General features: G+C 43.2%; 1 protein-coding gene across 2 annotated transcripts in view; it reads left to right on the top strand.

Annotated features, from left to right (window-relative positions):
* The window catches only part of LAT (linker for activation of T cells), a 606746-nt gene that overhangs the window by 314276 nt on the left and 267968 nt on the right, over positions 1-24502 (top strand). For both annotated transcript variants that reach the window (XM_078652287.1, XM_078652288.1), the window contains 2 exons: positions 14981-15089; positions 20561-20597. In XM_078652287.1, the coding sequence (XP_078508413.1) occupies positions 14996-15089; positions 20561-20597 (131 nt within the window). In that variant the 5' untranslated portion in view covers positions 14981-14995. The remainder of the gene's footprint in view (positions 1-14980; positions 15090-20560; positions 20598-24502) is intronic.

Below are 24502 nucleotides of genomic sequence, written 5' to 3'. Positions count from 1 at the left end.
GAGGAAATTCAGCTAACCACAAGCATTTTTTCCTATTTCCAACACCTAGTACCCAGTTATAGATCACATCGCGGGGGAGACATGGAGGAGCCAGGCCAGGTAGGGATCGTCATGTGCGTCAAGCACTGCAACACACAAGAAAGTCCTAGTTCTTACATCCCCCGTTGACTGGAGCAATTACACAGGCGATACATATTATGCGACGCTCGCACAAACAAGACATGCAAGCCTTCAATACACAGATCATCAATGTTATATGTGTAACTATGCAATATGTGCATGCATACGGCTGAAGTTGAAACTTGTGAAATTGTATCCAAAATGTTAAAACTCAATAAACTAATTTAAACTATCCAATACATGGGACCCAGCTGCATAAGCTGTCAAACATCAGCCCTCTGTATGGGAACTGGATAACCTTCTCGATGACCCTACCCTCAATACTTGTTCAACGTGTTTTAGTGTGTTTAGGTCCGCAAACCATAATGAAAGTATTAGAGAAATTTGTTTCCAATTCTATCTTTTTCATAAAATCAATATCTTTAAACCATTGACCGTATTGGCAAGTAACACATCATCATCTGCATATAGGAGTGCTGGTATAGGTTTTTTGTTAACCAGGTGAACATCGGCCATATTTACTAGTTCAGTTTTAAGATCATTTATATAGAGCAGAAATTAAATATGTACCAACACGCACCTCCCACAAACTCCCCGATTGACATGGTAGGAAGATGAACTTCCCCACTGTCCCCATACCTAACTGATGCAGATATATCCCGATGTAAATGACGCAAGTCCCAGAGCTTGGATCTTCTTACACAGTCAAAGGCACTGGTCCATATATACCAACTGGAGCAAGCTACCTTTGGCAAACTTATATTTGACACAAGAGGTGTAGATTTATATATTGTTCTATAGTGCCAAGGCTCTTTTTCAAAATCATACTGTACCATGGATAGAAAATTCTTCTCCGAAGCAAACGGTCCAGTATGATTCTCACAAATATCTTGGTAACAGAATCAAGGAGTTAAATTGGTCAATAGCACTTGGGGCCATGTACATTTCCCTTTTTAAAAATTGGCACAGTTATAGATGTATGCAAGAAGGATGAGACAAAAACTTTGCAAGCGGAATTTATGACGTTTGTAAGCAGGAGAGACCATAATCCTGGATTCTCTTTAGATATATCCATAGGGATTACATCAGGCCAAGGTGCCTTGTTAGTGGGGCTATTAGGAATGGCCTCAAATAGCTCATATGAAACAAATTGAATGTTCAAGGGTAACACACAGTCAACCAGTCCTCTCTCTTGATTAGAAACATTAGAACAATAAAATCTTCTTAAGTTGTCTTCCCGACTATTGGGGCCAAAATGCATGGTCACTTTGTCGGGCATTAAATCTGGGACAAGGCCAACACATACTGCATTCCAAAAAGTCTGAGGGTTCCTAGCCTAACAAGCAGATACCAAGTTTTCCCATTTTTCATCCTTCAAATCAGCCTTTCCTTTCTTTAGGGCCAGGGTATTAGCCTTTTTACAAGCACCAATTGCTTTCCAGTCCCTGGGAGAGTGCTTCAGTTCCCTCCTTAGTCTAGTATTTTCAATTCTTCAAGAGTTGTCGAACCATGATTTATTGAGTCTTGTTTTATTACCTGTGGGCTTCATTAACATATCTCTTATACAAGAAGTCAATTCTGTACATCATCTAAATGCTACATCGGGTCCACGTTTCTCTGATAAATAGAAATTAATCGATCAAGAATATACACATTATAATCGTCATATTTGCAGAATTCCAGACAAATCTGAGCCTTGCATCTTTCGTGGATATTGACTGTTAAAAACCTGTCATTACACTTAAGCCTATTCACGGGGACTTTTATGGAAAGCATAAACAAATTATGGTTGCTTTTTTATAGTGGGTAAAACATCCCCTTCCGCGGCAAGAGAATGCATATTTCTGGATATAAAGATGTAATCAATTACGGAGCCTAGCCCCCTTCCCATATACGTCAGGATAGTAGATGCCACAAAATTAGTGGCAGCTTTCTTTAGATCATAGGATGCCAAATAAGTATATAGCGAAGGTCTTAATCTCCATGTTGCCTACCAATTATTTCAGATATATTGGGGGAAAAGGCGAGGACGCCACGTTGGTCACAGTTCCCGGTTTGGCGTTGAAATCACCAGCTATTATTAAAATAAATGGTACGTCCAAATAATCATTCATGTCAGCTAGTTTTTCCACAAAACCATATAACTCATGAAAATTTCAATTTTTCTAGCTGAAAAACTATTTTTGTACAAATTAACCATAACTATACCAAAGTGGAACCCCACCTTTATTTGAATGCCTGCATATTTTCTCCTTCAGTCTGTGTCTGCATTATTTTGCATTCAATATCAACTTTAAACCAGGTGGTCAGACCTCCCTTAGTCTGATCTGAAGATGAGGGAGAGGCTGGAAGACTAAGTCCCATTTACCCATCAATAAATACTTGATCCAGTACACAAGTTTCCTGCAAGAGTACAGTGTCATAACTGTTTATAAAAACACACCAATACTCAATCAACAATTTCTAAGCTAGCCGAGCAATATTTTCAACATAGCATCCTCAAATTTGCATTGAGATGATGAGAATATTTTATCACCAGTTCCATACAGCTTGCCGAACAGGCGGGGGAATTTCGGTTAGAAATTGATTTCCCCCCTCAGTCAAACATGTTGCGGGCGTGTACAGTCGAGACTCAGTATTCCGATTTTGGTGCCCAGTGGATGTACCAGGGCTACTGGATGTTGCCAGTGGAGGGGCAGCAGTTATACAACAAGAATACATACTGACTACTCCCTCAGAGTCCAAGGAGTCCACAATATTAGTACAAATGTGCTCCCCTCCACCTTGTAAATCATTGTCCTCTAATCCAGATAATAACATCAATATATTCTCTTTTATGAGCTGATCCACTTAGTGCATCAATTGGAGGGAGGTGTGTTTGGCAGCATGTAAAGGAATGGTGGGTGCCAAGTGGTTATATAAAAGCCCAGTGGTAAAATGTTTACTATACCAGACCTTACTGCACCAGCCCTAGCTTATGCCAAGATTTCTCCAGCAACCATAGGCCGTTGAAAGTCTACACTTATACAGTCTCCTTCGAAAGGTCCTAGGTGAAGCCCCCAACTTGCCACTCTACACACCAAAAAGATCTCTTCATAAAGATTTAAGTTACATCTCACTTTTGGGTTAAACCAATCAGTCATATTTTTGTCAATTGGGACATATATTCTATTGTTTCAGGGGCTACACTGGGTACGTTGGCCAATATAACCACATACGCGCAGAACCTGGTGGAATGGGAGCTAGATATCTACAATCTTGAGGTGTAATAATAGCACTGCTTCCCCCATGGGTACTAGAGCTGGAAGGTAACCCAGAAGGTTCAAGGACTCGTGGCTCATTACGACCTGCATGCCCTTCTCTTTCGTTAGGATAAGGGGCTGCTTGGTATTGTTTTAACGTTGCTACAATATGATGGACCTGACTTGCACGCCTTGCCATTTTTGTTCAAGCATTTCTCAATTGCAGAGAGACGATCATTCAAAGATAGCAATTATAAATCAAACTAATCATTAAGCCTACCACTTATACTGTCCCAGAAAGCAATATCAGTCGAGGGTGAACTGGGTATCATCTTGGGCAAATTGAAAAACAATGAGCTTTTTTGGACCCTGTCCTAGGATTCAGGGCTCTATTCCTTTGTTTAGCCACTGGGCTGGGGTCAAGCAGGCTCAATTCTGATTTAGGAATGTTAGAGCCATCTCCTCCATTAGCGCCACCCATGGCAGCAGAGTACACTCTAGGGCAATCAAGGTTACTAGTCAGAGCATCACTTAGGGGCTAAGGAGTCGGTAACTGAAATGGGACAACTTTGTAATCCTAAAGTGAGAGCCGGCATTCAGCCAAATTCATTTTCTTTGAAATAAAACCCACTGCCCACGCTAAAAAGCTGTCAATGTTTGTATGGCAGCAGGCTAGTGACAGCACAGGGGTACCCTGTCATAAATCCATCATTGTTATAAGATATTATGAGGGAATCAGCAATAACAAATTCAGGCACAGTTCCCCCCTCAACTGATCAGTATGATTGAAAAAGAGGCCCTGGGGGTTAGCTTGTCGTAGTGTGAGATCAACAGCAGAAAAAGGGGTAAGCATGTACCCATACATACACAATACTTGAGTACCTTGATAAAGTTGCTGAAGGACAATAAGGTGGTAGAAGGAGTTGCCAACAGGAGTGGCCTAGCCTCTTCCAGGCGCTGACGTGTGTGGGACACGCAAGATTCCCCCGGGCATGGCCCTCGTGCATCCCTCACTGTGGGAAGTTGGTAGGCGCTTTATTAGTGCACGAGGAATGGTAGAAGCCCCTCCTTCTCCTCTCCATGGGCAATCTGGGACCAGGAGTCACCAACAAGCACCAATCATGGCAGCACAAAACACCCATACCGCAGGAGGTGGTAGGCACTTTCATAGCGCGGGGCGCAGGAACTGAAAGAGCTTCTCCTTCTCTCCACAGGAAATTTGGGACCATGAGTCTCCGGCAAGCAGCAATCATGGCAGCACAAAACACCTGCACCATGGGAGGTAGGAGGTGCTTTAATAGCACTTGGGGAGCTGAAGGATGCCTTTAATGTTTGGAAAGGCAGTCATTAGCCAATCACATATTGACTATGTACCCTGGTACTCTCATGAAATACTGCAAAATATCGTGAAAATACAGCAACAACAGATGTCACTAAGATAAAATGCCTTATAACTTAAAATATACTTACCTTTCTTATCAGTAGTGCCCATAAGAATCATCTGCACACCATAATGCACCACAATGTCTAATCCTGTCAAATCCCATGTAAATCCGTTCAGCTGTTTTGGCGTTATGTCCAATAGAAAAGTCTACGGGCAAATGTATTGTTGGAAAAACCTATTTGTGGACCCCCCTTTCATCTTTGCACTCCCTTGACTAATCACTGCCAAGCCATGTTTTCCCTGGATTCAAGATAGCCTGGCTGATAAGGGTTATGAACCCGAAACCGGTCCCAGGATGCTTGTTTCCGGTCCAGGGAATACATGGCTTGGCAGTTCGGGCTGGACTGTTCCCATGAGGCACAGGGTCAGACTGATTTGCATATGGCCATGTCTGAACTGGGGTGGTAGAGTGAGCTAAAGAATGGTGATGGATTAAACCCAGATCAGTTGACTGGGGGTGAGTGTTTGATTTGCTCTACCGCTCCGTCCATCATCCCCTTTGGTGTCGCTAAGAAAAATATAACTCGCGCTCCCACCATGCACAGTTTTCTCATCAATAATTTAGTGCAAATGTTGCAGTGATATTATCAATGATGTCATAGATGATATCATGAGTGATGTATAGTGTGGGGGTAATTAGTAGTGCATGGCAAGGGCCCAAGTTATTGTTACCTTTGGGCACGAGTTGGAGTTACTAGACATAACTATAACTGGTGAATTTGTATGGAGTTTAAAATGTTACTTTGTTACGAAATATTTCACATAACTTTAATGTTACTTTTAAAAACTTTGATACCATACGAATAGGCAATCCTGCCTTTCGGCCATGTGCGGCGGGGGGTTTGACACAGACAGCCAACCCCGTGGTGGGCACGGTCCATGGCCGTGCATAGCAGGGTGTTAGCCACTGGGTCTGGCCTGTGGCAAGGCCACGCAACCTACCCCTCTGCAGGCAGCCAATACTCTCTTCCATTCCCACTCCTCCTTTCCCCTCAGCCTATGTAGCTAACACCCTATATATAAAGCAGACCTATCACCTTTCTCCAAAAATTACCAAAAAGCTTATTCAAATGTACATTTGAGTGATGACTCACCTACATAAAGCACAGTTTGTAGACCAAAGAAGATGAAAGGAGCTGCAATCTGTGATCTACAAGTCTTGGCCTCTCTCGTTCTCATTTTTCTCTCTCTCGCTCTTCCTTTCTCCCTCTCCATACTCAGGTACCAGCGCAGCACAGAGCACAGCAGAAAGCTAGAAACCTAAGGACCCATTTACAGAGCTTAACACACGTGACTTGCATGTTGTATTTGCCTCTCAGTGGCAGGTGTCCCATTCCTTGGAATTAGCTTTAACCAGTGTCATGTAGGTTACAAACAATTAAGTTGTCTCTCTTGAATTGGAAAATCTGTCCTGAAACCTGCTGTTGGATTTTAGTTGGAGTTATAGTACCTCCTTAGTGTTATACTGCCTGGTGACTGAAAAGAGAAAGAATGAGGTCAAAATAATGGGATTGCTAGTAAGTAATTGGGAAACTAGTTTGAGAAATCTATGTTGCCAGCAGTGTCGGACAGGAATAGAAAATAGGCCTGGATTTCAAAATAGAAGAGGCCCCCATTAATGTGTTAGATATCTAAAGAAAAGTGGACCATATCTGCAAATCAGGGCAGTTTGAACTTGTAACACACCCTGCATAGTGTTTCGCAAGGTTTAGGAGACTGCATAGATTTCAGCTTGCTACAGTCATTGTTCGCTTTAATATCAGGGAAATTAACAATAAAAACCAGCCCAGCAGACCTAAAACAGGCCCACAAGCAACCAAAACAGTGCCACACAATGATCCGCCCTTCTGGCATTGCCTGATTTCTTTATCGGCCAGTCCAACCCTGGTTGCCAGTAAGTCCAGTAGCGAAACAGCGCTCCATCTCAGCCAGGAAATGCGAATTCTTATCAGACATAATTTTCTGAAAGTTATCTGATTGTTCAGAAGGGTGTTTTTATCTCTTGTGGTATGCTACTTAGTAGTCAGCTGCTGACTGCTCACTTTTTAAGGGGGGGTCTACATCTGACTTTAAACGAAGATCTATTTTAAGTTAAATTGTCTAAAGTATTTGTCTGTTGTTAGTTGTATGTTTTTAACTATCTTCCTGTGATCCTGCATTACTTTTGTAATGCTATATAGTTTTCTGTTCTTTTTCTTTAATTTTCTTTAGTTTTATAGAATTGTAGTTTTCTTGCCTTTAAATTGTGTTGTGTTTTTCTTGTTCTTGTTGGTTGTATAATTTATGTTTTTCTTGTTGTTTTGAATGGTTGTAGGTCTCTTATTCTTTAGCTTGCTTGGTGTGCTCTTGTCACTCATCTTGTGATGCACACTTGTTCTCTAACAACTTTGTTTCCAGCCACCATGACCACTGCTGGTGTGATGTCACTGCACGCCCGCACCAACTTGATCTGGGTGGCATTGCACACCAATAGCTTCCTTGGTTGTAACGTCCCTAGAGAATCGCCCGAGTTCCATGCCTTCCGCACCCTCCATGTCAAGGGAACAATATCCCCTGGTCTGTGGCACCGATCCCTATTGCAGTGCAAATTCATTTTTGTAGTTGCCATCAGGTTTAAAATAAGCTTTCAGAAGACCATCAAGTTCCTCTAACAATAAAATGTTGAGCTGCTTGTAAAGTCTGATCTGAAACTATAATAGTAACTAACTGCCTATCAAGTTGGAATATTGTTTTCATTTAAAACATATGACACTGCACCAGCTCATAAAATGTGCCTTATTATGCAGCAGAAATAAGAGTTGATATTTTTTTGTCAGCAAGCTGCTCTATCGCACATTGCATCATACAGTCTTACCCCGCTCACTTGTCCCTTCCAGCCAGAGACAGACCACTTCATAAGAGAGGTTGGATGTGAAGGCATGCAAGTTCCATGCAGTGGCCTGTAAATGTCTGGAGCTGGTTACTCGTGCCCCTCCTCCTTCTCTCTGCTCTGCCTCTCGCACAGCCCCCCTGTGTGTGTGGATGAGTAAACCATTGCTTTATTAGAATATATGTCTTTATCCCGCAGTCTTTTTCCCCACAGGGAATCACAACACGGTCATTACAACACCCGCGTTGTGATTCCGCATACCATTACTCCCCAAGTTGGAACAACAACTTGCAGGGGGGGGGTCGCTAGATGTTGGAATAGTATAATTTACTATTCCAACTCCAGTCTGTGCAGACACTAGGGAAGGTGTTGGATTTTAAATCCAACACCTTCCCTCCCCCTCCGCAAGTTGTTGTTCCGACTTGCGGAGTAATGGTATGCACAATCAAAACGCGGTCGTTGTAATAACCACGTTGTAGTAATCCAGGAAAGGTTTGCTTTTTAAGAAGGTTTATTGTTCAGCACAGCATCAAGTCCTAGTACAGCAGTGTCCAGGTTACACTGACAAACAGTGCTGAATGCTGTATAAGGAAATTTCTGTTCAGAATACAGAACATAAGAGGAAACATAATATGGCACATGCAGTTAAAGGGAAAGGGTTACAGATTACATGACACTTCCGCTATACATAATATAACACATCTCCCTCATTAAATGAATGAACAAAATACATATCATACAAAATCCTGTAAAGTAGTAGGTCTTCTTCTGACACGCATATCATCTTTGACTCTTGATGCTACTGAGTCAGAAAAAGAACTCCGAATGTGTTTAATATTGCAAGTTTGCAAGAATGATTTCATCTCAGATGAAACTAACTGTACGCCATTGTCCGACACTAACACAGAAGGACAACCTTCCCTTGCAAAAACTTCCTTAAAAAAGCAATAACGACCTCAGAAGTCACCTTAGCCACAAATTTCACCTCTGGCCATTTAGAATGATAATTGATCATAACTAGTGCAAAACGTGAGGCTTCTGGTAAAATATGAAAAGTGCCTGAAATATCAAAAGCTATTTTATTCCAAGGAAACTCAGGCCATTTCACAGTTTTAAGGGGTGGAACATACAATTTTAACATTTTATCCTTGGTACAACATTCACTACATTCTCTAACTGTGCGGTCAATATACCTGCCATCCCTGGCCACCAAAAATGTAACCTTATTAAACGCTTCATGGCTGAAATCCCAGGATGAGTTCTGTGCGCTAACCTAAGAATCAACTCCTGTACACCAACTGGCGGGATGCATTTTCCAGATTTGAAAATCAATTCACCTTCACAACACAACTCATCAGCTACATTATAGAAAGGAAGTAAATCATCTTTGACACTGGTTTTATTGGGCCAACCCTTAAAAAGATAACCCTTTAACATTACCAATTCTTCATCCTCATTTTGACATTTCATCCAAAACTGTTCCGTAATATCTTGGTACTGAGGAGAAACCACATCCGATAAATTCAACACAAAATCAAATTCACTAATACAGTTGACTTTGTCTTCCTGACTTCTACAAGGAAGACGTGATAGGCAGTCAGCAGTAACATTTTTTTTCCAGGGATGTATTCCACAGTAAAATTATATTCCTGTAACTTTGATGCCAACCGTGCAATCCTTGCCGTGGAGTTTCAACCTCCACCAACCGATAAAATATGTACAAGCGGCTTGTGATCAGTTCTCAGAACAAACTTGCTGCCCCATATGTAAATTCTGTAATGTTCAATGGCCCAGACACAGGAAAGCAGTTCCCGTTCAATAACAGCATACCTGGGCTCGTCTCACTCAATGTCCTAGATGAAAAGCCACATTCCATTCCATGACACCATCCGTCTGAGATAGCACACAACCCAAACCATACAAACTTGCGTCAGTGGTGATGATACATTTCTTACCCATTCTAAAAGGTTTCAAAGTTGGCGAATTGACAATATCGTGCTTAATTTCAGTAAATGATTTTTCTTGCTCAGCTTCCCAAACAAATTCATTACTTTGCCTCAATAATCTTCTTAATGGCTCCATTTTTGTAGCAAAATTGACTACAAACTTGCTGTAGTATTCACACATGCCCGAAAAGGAAAGCAATTGTTCCTTATTGCTTGGAGCTGGAGCACTGAAAATGGCTTCAACATTCGATTTCTTAGGCATTAAACCTTCCCCAGATAACGTGTGTCCCAGGTACGCAACAGATTTCCTAAAAAGTTTGCATTTGTGTGCTTTGAGAGTGAGACCATACTTCTCCAACCTACTACACACTTCATCCAAGTGTGAAGCATGCTCCACCTCATTTTTGGAAAAAATCAAGATGTCATCCTGAAAACACTTTACGAACAAATCAAGGTCTCTGAAAATTTGAAACATAACCCGTTGAAAAACAGAGGCTGCCGATGCCAACCCAAAAGGCATCCTTTTGTATTGGAAAAGACCCATGGGAGTGATGAAGGTTGTATACTTTTTGGAATCTTCAGTAAGCTCAATTTGATGATACGCAGACCTAAGGTCCAAAGTGGAGAAGATCTGCGCACCATCAAAAAGAGAAACAAGCTCATTAATGTTTGGAAGGGGATGACAATCAATAATAATATTGGAATTAAGTGCCCTCAAATCAATGCAAACTCTCAATTTTTTTATCGGGTCTCCGCACCAAAACTATGGGCGAAACCCATTCCGACGATTCAATGGGCTCTATAATGTTGTCTTTCAGCAAATCATTCAACATTTCCTTTAACTCATCTCTGACATTTAGAGGAACCCCTCTTAGTTTTTGTTTAACAGGAAGTGCTCCTTCCTTCAGCACAATCTTATGTGAAAAGTGTTCCAATTTCCCTAACCGCTCACAGAAAACTTTGTCAAATTTGTTGCTCCAAAATGAGATATCATTTTTCCCTTCATCACTAGAACAAATAGCATTTATCATTTCCTGCTCACTACAAAGAGAGATGGGATCCTTGGCCCGTGGATTTAATTTGATACCAAGTTCCCATTGGTCATGCCAGCCCAGAACATTGACTCCCTTCACAGCAATGTATAATTTGATAAGAGCTGATCTACCTCTAAAACTTAGCGGTACTTTTAAAAATCCCTCAATATTGATCTTATTCCCATTGAAACCTTCTGCAAAAATATCTGAAGGTTGTAAGGTAGAAATATCACCCACAGTTTGTAATTTTTCATTAAAGTATTCCTTAGTAATTATGGTCCACGGAGACCCAGAATCCACCATAAGTTCAATAGCAATAGTAAAAACATGAAAAACACATTTTGGAGATTTCTTACTGGTTAAAACTATACACCCACTTTGGACAATAGAAACTACATAACCATGGTCAAGATCTTGTTTTACTTCATCAACCATACTAATGGAAGATACTTTTGTAGGAGTAATAGTGTTAGAGGGTGTATGTGATTGTCCTGCTCGCAACTTGGCATTAAAACGTTTTTCTCTACACACATTACTAAAGTGTCCAATTATCCACAAATATTACATGTTTTGTTCAAAGCAGGACAACCCTGAAAAGAAGCAATGTGTGATTTGCTTCCACACCTATAACATGACAAAGAACTACTAGAAAAATCTGTTCTTCTATTATTGGAACTATAAGAATTTTTCGCTCTCACTTGAGTAGGAATAACATTTTTGGCCTCTACTTTGGGCTTGACAAGACATACTTCTTCTGTACTACTTTTACTAGTGTTAGAACTTTGTTTAACAAAACATGGTCCATCCATTTTTCTGACATCTCAGTGGATTTGACGATAGCGATGGTTTCTTCCAAATTAGGGTCACCTATACACCACAATTTATCCTGAACCTTTTTGTTCTTGACATGAACAATGATCTGATCACGGATCATTTCATCAGACATGGCTCCAAAATTACAATGTAAAGTTAGAGCCCTTAAAGCCGTGAGAAAATCATCAAAAGATTCTTCTTGTTTTTGTGCCCTAGTATAAAATTTTTAACGGTTCAAAGCAATATTTGCCGTGGGTTTAAACCTTTTCTCTAATCTACCAAGAGCCTCAGTATAAACATTCATAGTATCACCACTACCAGTGGGAACTGATAACTGGGGTAAAGTTCGAAAAATCTCTTGTCCTTCAGACCCTAAACAATGCAGTAAAATACTTTTTTTTTTCTCTCTGCTCCCATACGTTCTCCATCTATACCTCTCATATAGTTGAAAAATTCCTCCTTCCACCGTGACCATGGCATGGGAGGATCACTCTTAACTTGTAAAAATTTAGCAGGAGGCTCAAACTGCATTGTAATAGTGAAGAAAAATAATACACAGTGGACTTAAAATGAGCTACGATATAACACAATGAAGGAAGCTAAGAGTACTTGCAAAAGAACATAAACACAATAAAAGAAAGAAAAGAATTCCAGTTAGTATGTGTAAATAAAAAAAATAAAAAAATAATGAACAGTTAATGTACTTGTTGGAATGAAGAAAGAAATATACCAAAGTCTTCCAAAGAATCTGGCTGGAACTCCTCAGGTCTTGAAAATCATATGACGAGAAATTCATCAAAATAATACGAATATGTAAAACAAGAAGCAAAACTGTAAACTTTGAAAACAATAGAAAAATGTAGAAGCGCTGCTCTGAAATAGTCGATGAAAAGTAAAAGCGCTGCTTAAAAATGAAGATGTTCACATTAATCTGCGAGAAATTCCTGTGAGATGGTTGCTAGGAAACGCACATAAACAAAATGGAGGCACGTAGCGTGACGCGCGTCACGTGATGATTCCTAGAACTCCGCGATGACGTTTCCTTAGTGAAGATTCTGCCCGCACTGCGCAGTGACAATGCTTTCGTCTTCCTCACGCTCCGGTGATGACGTTTCCTTCGTCTACCTCACAGCAGCGGGATGATGTTTCCTTCGTTCTACGTCCTCGTAGAGGAATGAGAATTCACGCTGAGTGACGATGTCGAAACAGTCAGCGGTTACCAGGAATCAGCATAACAAATGGTTGTCAAGCAGTAGGTAAGACGCTATGGCGAGTAGAATGGAGCCGCGGTGTGCAGCGAGTTGAGGGTAACAGACAACTCAAAAGATGCACACGATGTCAAAATGAGTCCAAAGTAGTTTAAAACATCTCAATTAAATAAACTCTTCGTGGATACAATTTCCAAGTGGAGAGATAAAATAAGAAGTTCCTTTATCAAATGAAAAGCCAGAAAAAGGGTCCAAAATTTCCAAATTCATCCAAAATTACAGTAATGGGTCCAAACTCCGCTCCTGTGCTGAAGATGGCTGGAGTAGGGTTGTCCTCGTCGCCCAAAAAAAATGTAATAATCCAGGAAAGGTTGGCTTTTTAAGAAGGTTTATTGTTCAGCACAGCATCTAGTCCTAGTACAGCAGTGTCCAGGTTACAACTGACAAACAGTGCAGAATGCTGTATGAGGAAAGCTCTGTTCAGAATACAGAACATAAGAGGAAACATAATATGGCACATGCAGTTAAAGGGAAAGGGTTACAGATTACATGACACTTCAGCTATACAGAATATAACGCACGTTGTGATTTCCTGCGGGGAAAAAGTTTTGTGGTAAATGTTGTTTACCCTTTTATTAGCGTGAGGAAATGACAAGTATGCATCAGCCTGTGCACAGTTTGCAGAGTATAGTTATTAGCTCCCCACTGTGTCTTCACTATTGTGTGCACCATTTTTATGGGGACACTACCATTGAGTGTTATGTCAAGATAGTGAATGTGCTCTTACTAGTGTGATCACAACCTCCAGGCTATAGCATCTACTCACTAAGTTAGCTTTAACTTTCAGTGTATACTACCAACACTGTGATCACAATTTGGGTGTGTACGTACTTGCACTGTGTGCATGCAGTGGATACTTCACGTGTGATGACGCATTTGAGTGTATATGTGCTATATGCATGTCCTCTTATTTCTTGTGGGTACAAGTACAATAGATGCAGTATAGGGGCGAGGGCAGACTGTGTGTACTTAATATTGGTGTGTACATATCCTGCAGGCATTCTCAAAAACCAGCAAGTTTGTTCTCAATTCTCACATTATATTTACTCACTACCAATGTTTAACAATCTGCAGTTTAATTTCACTATCACATGCAGAAATCATCAAACACTTTTTGTTTCACCATAGACTCGGGTGGCTATCCCTTTTAAAGAGATGAAGTGATAGTAAACATGGCAAGCACACAAAGATGAATGCAAACTCACATGTTACCCCACTGACAGAATCGAGATGTGTGCTCATACAGTCCAAATGGTTTAGAGTGGAAGGCGTCATCCTTTCCCGCTCTCTCTCGTACTCTCTCTCACACCTCTCTCTCGCTTTCTCACATACTCCTCCCACCACTTTCCTATTAGTTCACCACAGTTCTTCAAGCACAATTTCTTTTTTGTGCCCTTTTATCATTTCCATCCTCATACCCGCACTTTCTTCCTCTTCTCTGGGTCTCTTCTGCATATGCAGGCGTTCCCTCTTTACACATCTGCAGCCTTCTCACCCCTTCTTTCTCTTTCTCACATATCTTTTTGCTCCTCTGTCTAGAGTTAATTCACCACTTTGAGCACAAATTACCTATCCCTCTCTATCTTCCTTTCTATCCATTCTGTGCAGCTCTCACCCCTATCTCTTCACCGTGTCACATAATACCATCTCCAAAAATACACTACACCCTACACAATTCCACAGTTAACAATTCCAATTCAACCCACATAATTCTGGTCCAAACCACATACATCCACTTCAATTCAAACCAAAACACATAGGTAAAAGGCATTTTAATTTACAACGGCAATAGCTTTTACTCTCACAAATGCGAGACCTATTGCATTGCAAATGCTTGTTTAAATTGTTTAATACGAATTGTGTATTTCACTATTGTTGATTAATCACAGTTTTGTGTCTGCTGTTGGTCTTTTGTATTTTCTATATTTGGTGAATAGCCATCAGTCTCTTGTCTTTTCCCTTCAACTGTTCTTTTTTATTGTGTATGTGTTGTTGAGCATTTGTAGTTTTCTAATCTTTGAATTATCTGATGTTTGCCTTGCTCTTGTTAAAGAAGGCCATGTTTTTTATATCAACAATTGCAATTTTGCCTCTTGATTGTTAACTGTTTCGTTTGTTTTCTGATTATTATTTTCTTGATTTTCTCCAGTTTTTAATGACTCATTGCAATGGGTGGCTAAAATAATTTGCACTTTGTGAGTCATTGCCTTGTTTGATTACTGAGTTTTGTTTCTTTCCTTTTAGGCTCTAGGCATCGAGATGGATTCTGTATTTATTATGTGGGCCTTCGTTCTTGTTCTCCCTATCATCATCACTACAGCTTTATGCATCCATTGTCGAGAAGGTGCACCCAGTAAGTATTTTCCCTGCGTTCATTACACATCTTTGCTTATTTTTCTTAAGGACCTATCCTCATAGGGAAGGTCAAACACTGACATGAATGAGAGATTTGCTTTTCCCATGGTCATTAATTTAAGATCTTCTTCCCTCATATACACATGTCCTGCTCTGTCAGTACATGATGGTCTAATCATGAGGGGATCTCCCTATACTAAGATAACAGGGAAGGAGCAGAGTAGAAATTCAATCTCAACTCCCACACACATCGGTGCTCCAAAAGAGCCCAGCCCTAGAAGGACCACTTTCATATACATAATCCTCCTCTAATGTCACCTTGGCTTGTAAGGATTACTTTCCTTCATGGGGTAAGACGCAGACATTGCAAGATGGAAAACATGCAGCTGTGAAAAAGTTTTAAACTTTAGCCAAACCATGTTATTTTGAGACTGCTTCTCCGTGGCAGAGCCATGGGTCATCTAAAGAACTCTGGCAGGAGTGGGCAAATAAGTCTGCCTTAAGACATATCCACAGATTACTTTCTCTAAACTGCCCGGACAGCATCCCACCAGATCAATGGGGAGCCCATTAGGGCCCGAGGCCTTCCCAGAGCGAACCGAGCGGATGGCAGTCGCGATCTCCTCAACCATAGGCGGAGCCTCCAGGAGATCCCTTTCAGGGTCGGACAAGCATGGCAGCGAAATATCGCGCAGAAGCAAGTGGGAGTCATGTTCAGGTCTATCGGACACAGGGGAGTACACTTCCCGAAAATAATCAGCGAAACATTCAACAATAGCAGCAGGGTCAGTGATACTCACGTCATTCACATCAACAATCACAGGGACCACCCGACTCGCACACTCCCTTCTATCCAACCAAGCAAGCAATTTCCCTGCCTTATCTCCCACATCATACAAACGTCCCTGCTGTTCCCTGCCAATCTCTTTCGCAGCGTCAGTCACCAGCGCCCTATATTCAAATTGTTTCAGACCCAAAAGGTGCAGCCTCTCCGGGGTGACCTCGGACTCCAACTCCCCCTCAGGAACGGAGATTTCATTTTCAAGACGGACAACCTCCTCCCGCCTACATCTCTTAACATTGCCAATCAAGGAGAGGGCCTGGCCCCGAATAACAGTTTTGTATGCTTCCCACAAGGAGACAGAAGAGGACACAGAGCCCACATTTTCGGCAAAGTATTGGTCAATCGCTTTAATTAGTTCCGTTCTGACCTTGGGATCACGGAGATACCATGGGTTTATCGGGGCCACTCTACCCTCCGACCCCAAGTGCGCGTCCACAACCAACCATAGTGGGGAATGATCCGAAATACCCCTAGCGAGATGTTTCACCTCCCTTATGAAGGACGCCTGGGAGGAGGGCAGCAACACGTAATCCAGTCTCGAAAGACTGCCGTGAGCCCCAGAGTGGAAGGTATATTGCAATTGCCCAGGGTGAAGCAGGCGCCAGCAGTCGGTAAGCCCCAGAGCCTCCAGGAAGTCCCCCAACCAGGATTGAGACTTCGCGAGTTCACGGGGAGGATAACGATCACATATCCCAGACAATACAGAGTTGAAATCCCCACCCACTACAAGCAAACCCTTGGGGACTCCCAAGATCACTCTTCCCAGGTCGGCATAGGTAGTAGTCTGGAGGCCTGGCGGTACGTAGACGGAGAGCAGGGTGATAACCCTCCCCTCCCAGCGTCCCACAATGGTGGCGTATCGTCCCCTATCATCCAGGTTGATATCATCAACAGCAAGAGGGAGGTAGTTTTGAACCAGAATGCCCACCCCCCTGGAGCCAGAAGTGAAACCTGAGTGTGCAATGAGACGATAGCCACGCCTATTCATTGCATGGCACGTATTGCCAAGCAAGTGCGTCTCCTGAAGCAAAACCACATCAGGGGACAAACGTCGCAATAGCTGCAAAACTACACACCACTCACCCAACCCCCACCCACACCCCAATCAGACAACATGCTAGCAAGTAATAGCGGCATAGCATCAGACCACAGCCGAAAGTCAATACGTTGGTCCGGGAGCCGATTTCGCCCCCTATTCCTGCTCCACCGGGCCGCCCTCTGCTCCACCGGAGTGTCCAGAATGATCAGATTGATCTCGTCCCGGGGGCAGCGTGTCCAGCCAGTCACTGGCCGCCCCTGGATGATCGAAGAAAAATGTTCGGTCATTGTAAACCACACGTAGCCGGGCCGAGAAAAGCAAAGCATATTTCATATCTCTGTTCCTTAGTCTCTTTTTCACCCCCTGGAATCCAAGTCGCTGTTTCTGAACCTGCTGGGTGAAGTCCGGGTAGAAACTGACTGCGGTGTTCTCATATGCCGTAGGACCAGATAGGCGTTCAGGATCGCATCCCCGTCCCGAAAGTTAAAGATCCGAGCAATGATGGGACGCGGAGTGGCTCCCAGCTTAGGCGGGCCACCCGGGATCCTGTGTGCACGTTCTACTGCAAAAAACTTGCTGAGGCCCTTGGGCGCTAAATGATTCAGGACTAAGTCCTCCACCAGCAGGTCCACCGATGATGCTTCCAACGTCTCCGGGACACCAACCAGACGGACGTTGTTCCGTCGTGCACGGCCCTCAAAATCGTCCAGGCGTCGAGAGAGGTAGTCACGGGCGGATCGCAGGTTACCGACCTCTGCCTGTAAATCGGAGACGTCAGTAACAAGACTAGATGTCTTCAGATCAAGGGATTTGACCTTCTCATTAGTCTTCGCAAGATCAGCCCTGATCAGGGTAACATCGATTGCGACCGTGTCCAACTTGTGGGTCAGGGCTTCATACTGTTGACCCAGTGTGGCCTTCATCCCGGCAATGGCGCCCATGACGTCCCTCAACGACAGATCTTCACCCATCGGGGATTCTTCTCCAAAATTGGCCGGGGGTTTAGTCGATCCGCCCGGAGAGCCCTTAGCGAGGGTATACCTGTCCATAACATTAGACTGCACAGGACCCCCTCGTGTTGCCGGTTTGGTCTTGCGTTTTTCTCCCTCAGGCTTGGTGGCCATTTTAGGTCGTGCGCCCCGGAGGGTATTCTGAGACCTAGTAAGAATGGCTACACTCGATGCGCCCACAGCAATTTGGAGAATAAGATGAGGATCAACCACCAAGCAAGGAGTAGTGAAAGGCCGGATCGCCAGTCGGTGATGCATGGTTAGATAGAAAGCAATAAACCAGGGCGATCAAGGCAAAGTCAAAGCGGTCGAAGCACGAGAAATGAAACTGAAAGTAGAAGACCGGGCAAGGGAGACTCGCATGATCCGTTGTTGTTCAATTACTGTCCGGCTGGCAGAGAAACCAAGCCCGGGGCAGTACCATGGAGCAGGCCGGAAACGTTCAAAAGTCCATATCTTCGGCTCCCGGAATCCAAATCAAAGTCTGAAAGCGGATAAACGATCAGCAGGGCCGCACCAATAAAAACCCGTCCTCTAAGTCAGGATAGGGTACAGGATAGTCAGTGCAGGTGGCGAAGGTCCGGGAGCTCTAAGCTCACGCGACCATCTTGGGTGTGCGCTAAGCTCCTCCTCCCCGATCTCCCTTCTTGACTCACTAGTCAAGGTAGTGGGAGGGGTGTTATTGGAGAGATTATCTTCCTGGGCAGAGGAACACAAGATCATTTCTGATATTCAATATAGGTTTTTCCTTGTTGCGGTCAACTGTGGCCCAATGCCTTAACCTTTATCTGATCCTCTGGAAGTATAAGATTGCTCACCCAGGCACAATCTACCTGGCCTTCATGGACCTTTCTTACTCGTTTGACTGCGTTAATCGGGCCAAGTTTTTGACAGCCCAGGAGGGTCATGGGGGTGGAGGATAATATTGTCAACTTCCTAGAGGATCTGCATAGGGACACCAAGGCGAATGTCGGTTATGCTCAGGATCTCCATGTCTCCAGGGACTTTAAAGTTGGGAGAGGTGTACGGCAGGGCTGAATTATGGCCCCTTTTCTGTTCAACCTTTATATAAATGATCTAGATAGGACCATGGTCGGTACAGGGGCAGATTTTCTGTATGTAGGGGGACGGGGTCTCCGTGACCTACTATATGCGGACGATGCGGTCCTCATGGCCAGAACTGCTAGAGGACTCCAATCCCTGTTTGATACCTTTTTGAATTTCATGGGGTCCCAAGATTTGGCTATTAATAACGCCAAATCTTACATACTGCAGGTAGGGACGTGGCCCAAGAAAAAGTACCTTTTTAGTGTAGGTCCAGAGAAGGTCCCCCTGACAACAGTTCTTTCGTATTTGGGGGTTTTACTGGATGACTGTCGGACGTGAGGGACCCTTATCCAGAAGAAAAAGGGGGGGTTTACAAGGGTCATCGCTGCTATTTTTAACTTTGCCGCAAAGATGGGTAAGCGCCCTATTGCAGCTATGTTGAAAACCTACCAGCCAAAGGCGTAGCAACTGCCATCTGTGGAAGTGGAATTTGGGGACAAACCACCACAGCTGTATTGCAGGTGGTCGAGAACAACTTCTTAAAGCGCATGCTGGGTGTGCCAAGTGGTCTATCAAATCTCTTGGTCAACGAGGATTTGGGGGTACCTTTTTTATGTGACACCCTGACTATGCGCCCCTTAGTGTTCTAGCGTAAGTGTAAGATTTAGCTCTCAGCCAGCAGATGATAATCGATTGTATGAGCCTTGACTACATGTCCCGAATACCATGGCTGAAATATATCAGAGGTTGTTTTGTAAAGCTGGGGTGTCCTGAACTTTTTGAAAGCCTGACACTATTGTCAAAAAGGATGTGGAGTTTGTGAAGAAAGCCTTTAGCTGTATAAGGAAGCTAGAAACAGATGAGTTGTTAGTACGAAAACCTAGCGTCTGCAAATTTCTGGCGCTAAAAACCAACCAATCCATAGAGCCTTATCTCCTGGGGTCACTGTCCACATACAAACAGTTTTTATTGTCCAGGTTTCGCTGGACCTTTTCCATTTGTTACTTGCCGTTCCAAAAGGGTGCAGCAGAGGACAGGTGTTAGCACCCTATGGATGCGATGGTGTGTCTCCACAGGATCTGCTACACTTCATGTTACTCTGCAAATTGTATGAGGTACCCCGGGGATATTTTTTATTTCCCCTTTTAAAGAGGCTGAATTTTAACCAGGTTCGCCCCGTGCTTCTGTATCTGCAACTGTGTAAAGCAGATTGTATCTTTTTCATCGTAGGCTACCTGAAATCTACAGTGAGAACTAAGGCTTGTCGGGAAACGTAGCTATTTTACTGGTAAAAGGCACCTCTTGTTTTAACGTGTGGTATATGTCTTTTTATTAATGGATCCATTTTCTCTTTTACTATTGATATGAACTGTAACTTTTTAAACTTCATGTTTTAAATGATATTTGGATGCTGTGTAACTTTTATGGTTTTCTATATGTAAAACCGAATACAGTTGTTTTTGATTTGATTTGACTTTCTCTAAACTGTTTTTTATGTCATTAATTATCACTGTATCTTTCTTCCACAGCCCGAATTCCCCAGTCTGTGGATGATTATGAATACAAGTGAGTCTTATTTGTTTTTGCTACTGAGTTAAAACAAATCCTGATAAAATTACACTGTTTTTCCTTCACAGACCTTGCAGTACTCCTTTTCTTCATCCAGAGAATGTATATATATATATATTCACTGAAAAAACCATAGGTTATAGACCATATATAGTTAGGAATTAGCATTTAAAAAACCTTATTTTACTCACACAAAACCATTGAAATTCCATATATAGTTAGTTGCACTAACTATATATCGCGCACCCGCAATCCACTGCTGATCATGTCACATATTACATCATTCATGACATGGTCAGTGACATCACTGATGACATCACTGATGACATCTCAAATGACATCACTGATGACATCACTGATGACAACATCCAGTGACTGTATGTTTCTGTAAAGTTAAAATATGTCTTACATATTGAAGAATGAGTGGATGTGTAAGTGTCTGGATGAAGGATTTAGTAGGTGCGTGACTGACTGTATGAGTGAGTGATTAAATGTGTCTCACTGAATGCATGGGTTAGTGACTAAACTGTCTTAATTTGTGCATCATTATGTCTGTTGTGATGTAAACTGCTGCATGTGTTGATCATTAGCTATACGAGAGGCTATATGTGTTATTAATTGGTTGCCCAAGTATTTCTATGGGAGATTGAGTTTGTGTGGGGGTGGCTGGAAGGTGTGTGACTCTATGCATAGATGTGTGAGCAGTTTATTCACTAGGTGTATGAGTTCAAGAGTGCATGTGGAAACAGCTACATGGGCAGTTGACTGTGTGCATGAGTGTATTGATGAGTGAATGGATATCTCAATGCTACATGTCATAGTAAGTACATATGTAAAACACAGTACATGTGAGAGTTGGCATATATAAATAACTGTGCATGAGAGCCACTGAATGAGTGAGTGGTTGTATCGATCATTGTGAACTTGTATCAGGGATTGTATAAGAGAGTAAATATGTGTTAGTATATGTTTCAATAAGTAAGGTGTGTTTAACTGTATAGTTGAAGAAATGGAGGTGAGATTGTTTCTTTGCATGACTGACTGGGTGTGTGAGTAACTCCATGGATGAGTGGCAGTGTGTGAGTGTCTGTATACACTGAGTGTATCTAAGGTTATATTAGAGTCTGAAGAGGTTTATCGTATTAGCACAAGAATGATGTCAAATGAGATGTCATCAGTGATGTCATCAGTGATGTCATTTGAGATGTCATCAGTGATGTCATCAGTGATGTCACTGACCATGTCATGAATGATGTAATATGTGACATGATCAGCAGTGGATTGCGGGTGCGCGATATATAGTTAGTGCAACTAACTATATATGGAATTTCAATGGTTTTGTGTGAGTAAAATAAGGTTTTTTAACCACTTGGCTGCTAAGGGGTGTGCGAGGGGTTCCATTGACTTTCCATTGAAATCAATGGAAACTCCATGACGAGCTGAGCTCGTCATGAGCGTCGAAGGGGTTAAATGCTAATTCCTAACTATATATGGTCTATAACCTATGGTTTTTTCAGTGAATTTCAATGGTTTTTTAATAGCAAATATCATAAGCTGTCGAATGTCAAGTACGTGGGAAGTAAAAACATTTTCGTGTTTATGCACACTGATCTGCTTTGAATGCTGCCCCCCACCCCTCATTTCTATTAGGAGTACTCTCTCTTTGCAGATAGTGAAGGGTAGTTAATGCAGGCCTTTGCCCCCGTTGTAATCCGTCGTGCCTGCTTCTCTCTCCATTTGATTGATTGTTCTCTTTGGTTCATTCTCTATTTACAAACAAGCACAGAGTCGCAATACTCTGTTTAGTCTTTGCAGATAGCGAAAAATCGTGTAAAAAAACAAAAGGAATCGAGCAAAATCAGTAGGCCACTAATGGGATCTCTTTTTGACCTCCCTAAAATAGAAACATTAGGAACAACCTGTTGATAATACCAATGTGTATGTACATAAGCGGCGTTCATTTGTGTTCACAGTACCCCTTGTTGATTGTTTGAATCGAGCATTGAATTGTTCGAAGTTGGTTCTCTTAAGAATCTTCTCTGCCTGCAAACGAGGAAGAATAGGAATATTCTCTCTCCCTTTGCAGATAGTGAAGGGTAGGTAACGCAAACCTTTAACACGTCGTGCCTATTTCGTTCCTCATTGATTGATTGTTTCCCCAAACATTGACTGTTTGGGAATTGGTTCTTTTTGGAGGTATTCCCTGTTTGCAAATATACGTAGGAAAATCTTTGCAAATAGTGAAAGGGTACGTAATGCGAACCTTTCTCCCCCGTTGTAATCTGTCATGCCTATCTACTCCCCACTGATTGATGCACCTGTTTCACCCGGACCATTTACTAGAGATACGTCATCTGGCCCGACCAGAGAGCACCCCTAGTGAAAAGGACATATGCAATAATAACGAAGTGATCACTGTATCCTGTTAACAGAAACTTTAGCATGAAACAACCTGGAAAGAAAAGAATAGGAAAACGAAAATCAGTAGGCCACTGATGAACATGAACTTTTATTAAACAACGAACAAAGAAACGATAACATAACGTAATGATAAAACCTATTAATGTCCTAGAAACAAGAAAACGTTAAAATATGCCAGTGGTGAGAGACCAGAAAAACAGTAAGAGAAACCAAATCACCCCTCGCTGTCCCACCGCCTGCCACGCCAAAAAAATCGATAGACTAGGGAAAATGCAAGTCAGTAGAACATCCGCCCCCACTCTGGAAACTTCCAAGGTGGGGCAGGGTTGCGGCTACGCCCAGCCGGGAGCAGCCCATATAAGGCGGGTCCTGCTGCCACGCCTCGGCCAGGAGATCCTAATGTAGGGTGTAGCCGGAGGAGAGGCCGAGGCCAGCGGGACCCGGCCAGGGGATTGCCTTTACAACGCTGAAGAGTTGCAGGGGGGGGAATATCTCCTCGACCCTCCTCTCTCTCTCCCAGTCCGGCCGCGGTGGCCCTTGACAGTTTCAGGTAGTCCCGCCACATGCTCTTCCGGTCCGGCCACCAACGGTCGGGGGGCCGAGGCCAACGGGATCCGGCTGCAGCCGATAAACCAAGGAACCCGTTCATGGGGCCAGAGCCAGGGGCGTCCGGCCGACATCCACCGGAAGCCCGGCCCGAAGACGGACGGGACACTTCTTCTTTCTTGAATAATGGCTGCGACAACACTGGGGGGGGATGTCTTGCACATGCCTCCGACCCCCCCCCTCGTCCTCATCGCCTGGTCCGGCCATAACAAATCTCAAGCGAGACGCCGTGGGGTGCACTGGGAGGGAGAGACGGTGCGAACAGGCCTCTCCCGCCTCCCCAGGTGGAGGCTTCCCAGCTGCACCCTCAGCGCTCCAGGCGCCCGGAAAAGGGTTCTTCCACTGTGGCCATGCTGCAACGTCTCGCCCGGCAGGGTGGAGCCCGTCCGCTCATTTGACCCCGCGATCGCCAGTAGCTACCGAACTCTCAAAATGGCGGTCGACCTGGCAAGAGCGGGCCCAGCATAAAGAAATGGCCCGGTCACTGGTTGACTCCACCACCGTAGTCCTCCACGACCTTGAAGATTCTAGAGGAGCCGCGGGAGTCTCCGACCCCCGATGGGGAATGACTGCCATGATCGCCCGTGGAGTGACGAAACTGTATCCGCGGGACGTCGGCGCTCCCATGCTGGCGCCAGCCTCACTTTGAATTACTAGAATCCTGCAGACCTCAGTTCCGGTGAAAGCACAGTGTGACCCGGTAGGAAAAATTGTTGCACCCCCTACCCCTTTTTGACTGATAGTTCAAACCACCGATCCTTTCCTTTGCCCTTTTAACGGAACTTTGGACTGCCTCCCCCTCTTTTACATTTTCTAGAGAAAACAAAACATTAACCACTACATTAGCATAGCAGTTGACACCAGAACTGTTTTCA

Source organism: Lissotriton helveticus, chromosome 7 (genome assembly GCF_964261635.1).
Source record: "Lissotriton helveticus chromosome 7, aLisHel1.1, whole genome shotgun sequence".
Classification (NCBI taxonomy): domain Eukaryota; kingdom Metazoa; phylum Chordata; class Amphibia; order Caudata; family Salamandridae; genus Lissotriton; species Lissotriton helveticus.
This window is presented reverse-complemented; position numbering and strand designations above follow the sequence as displayed.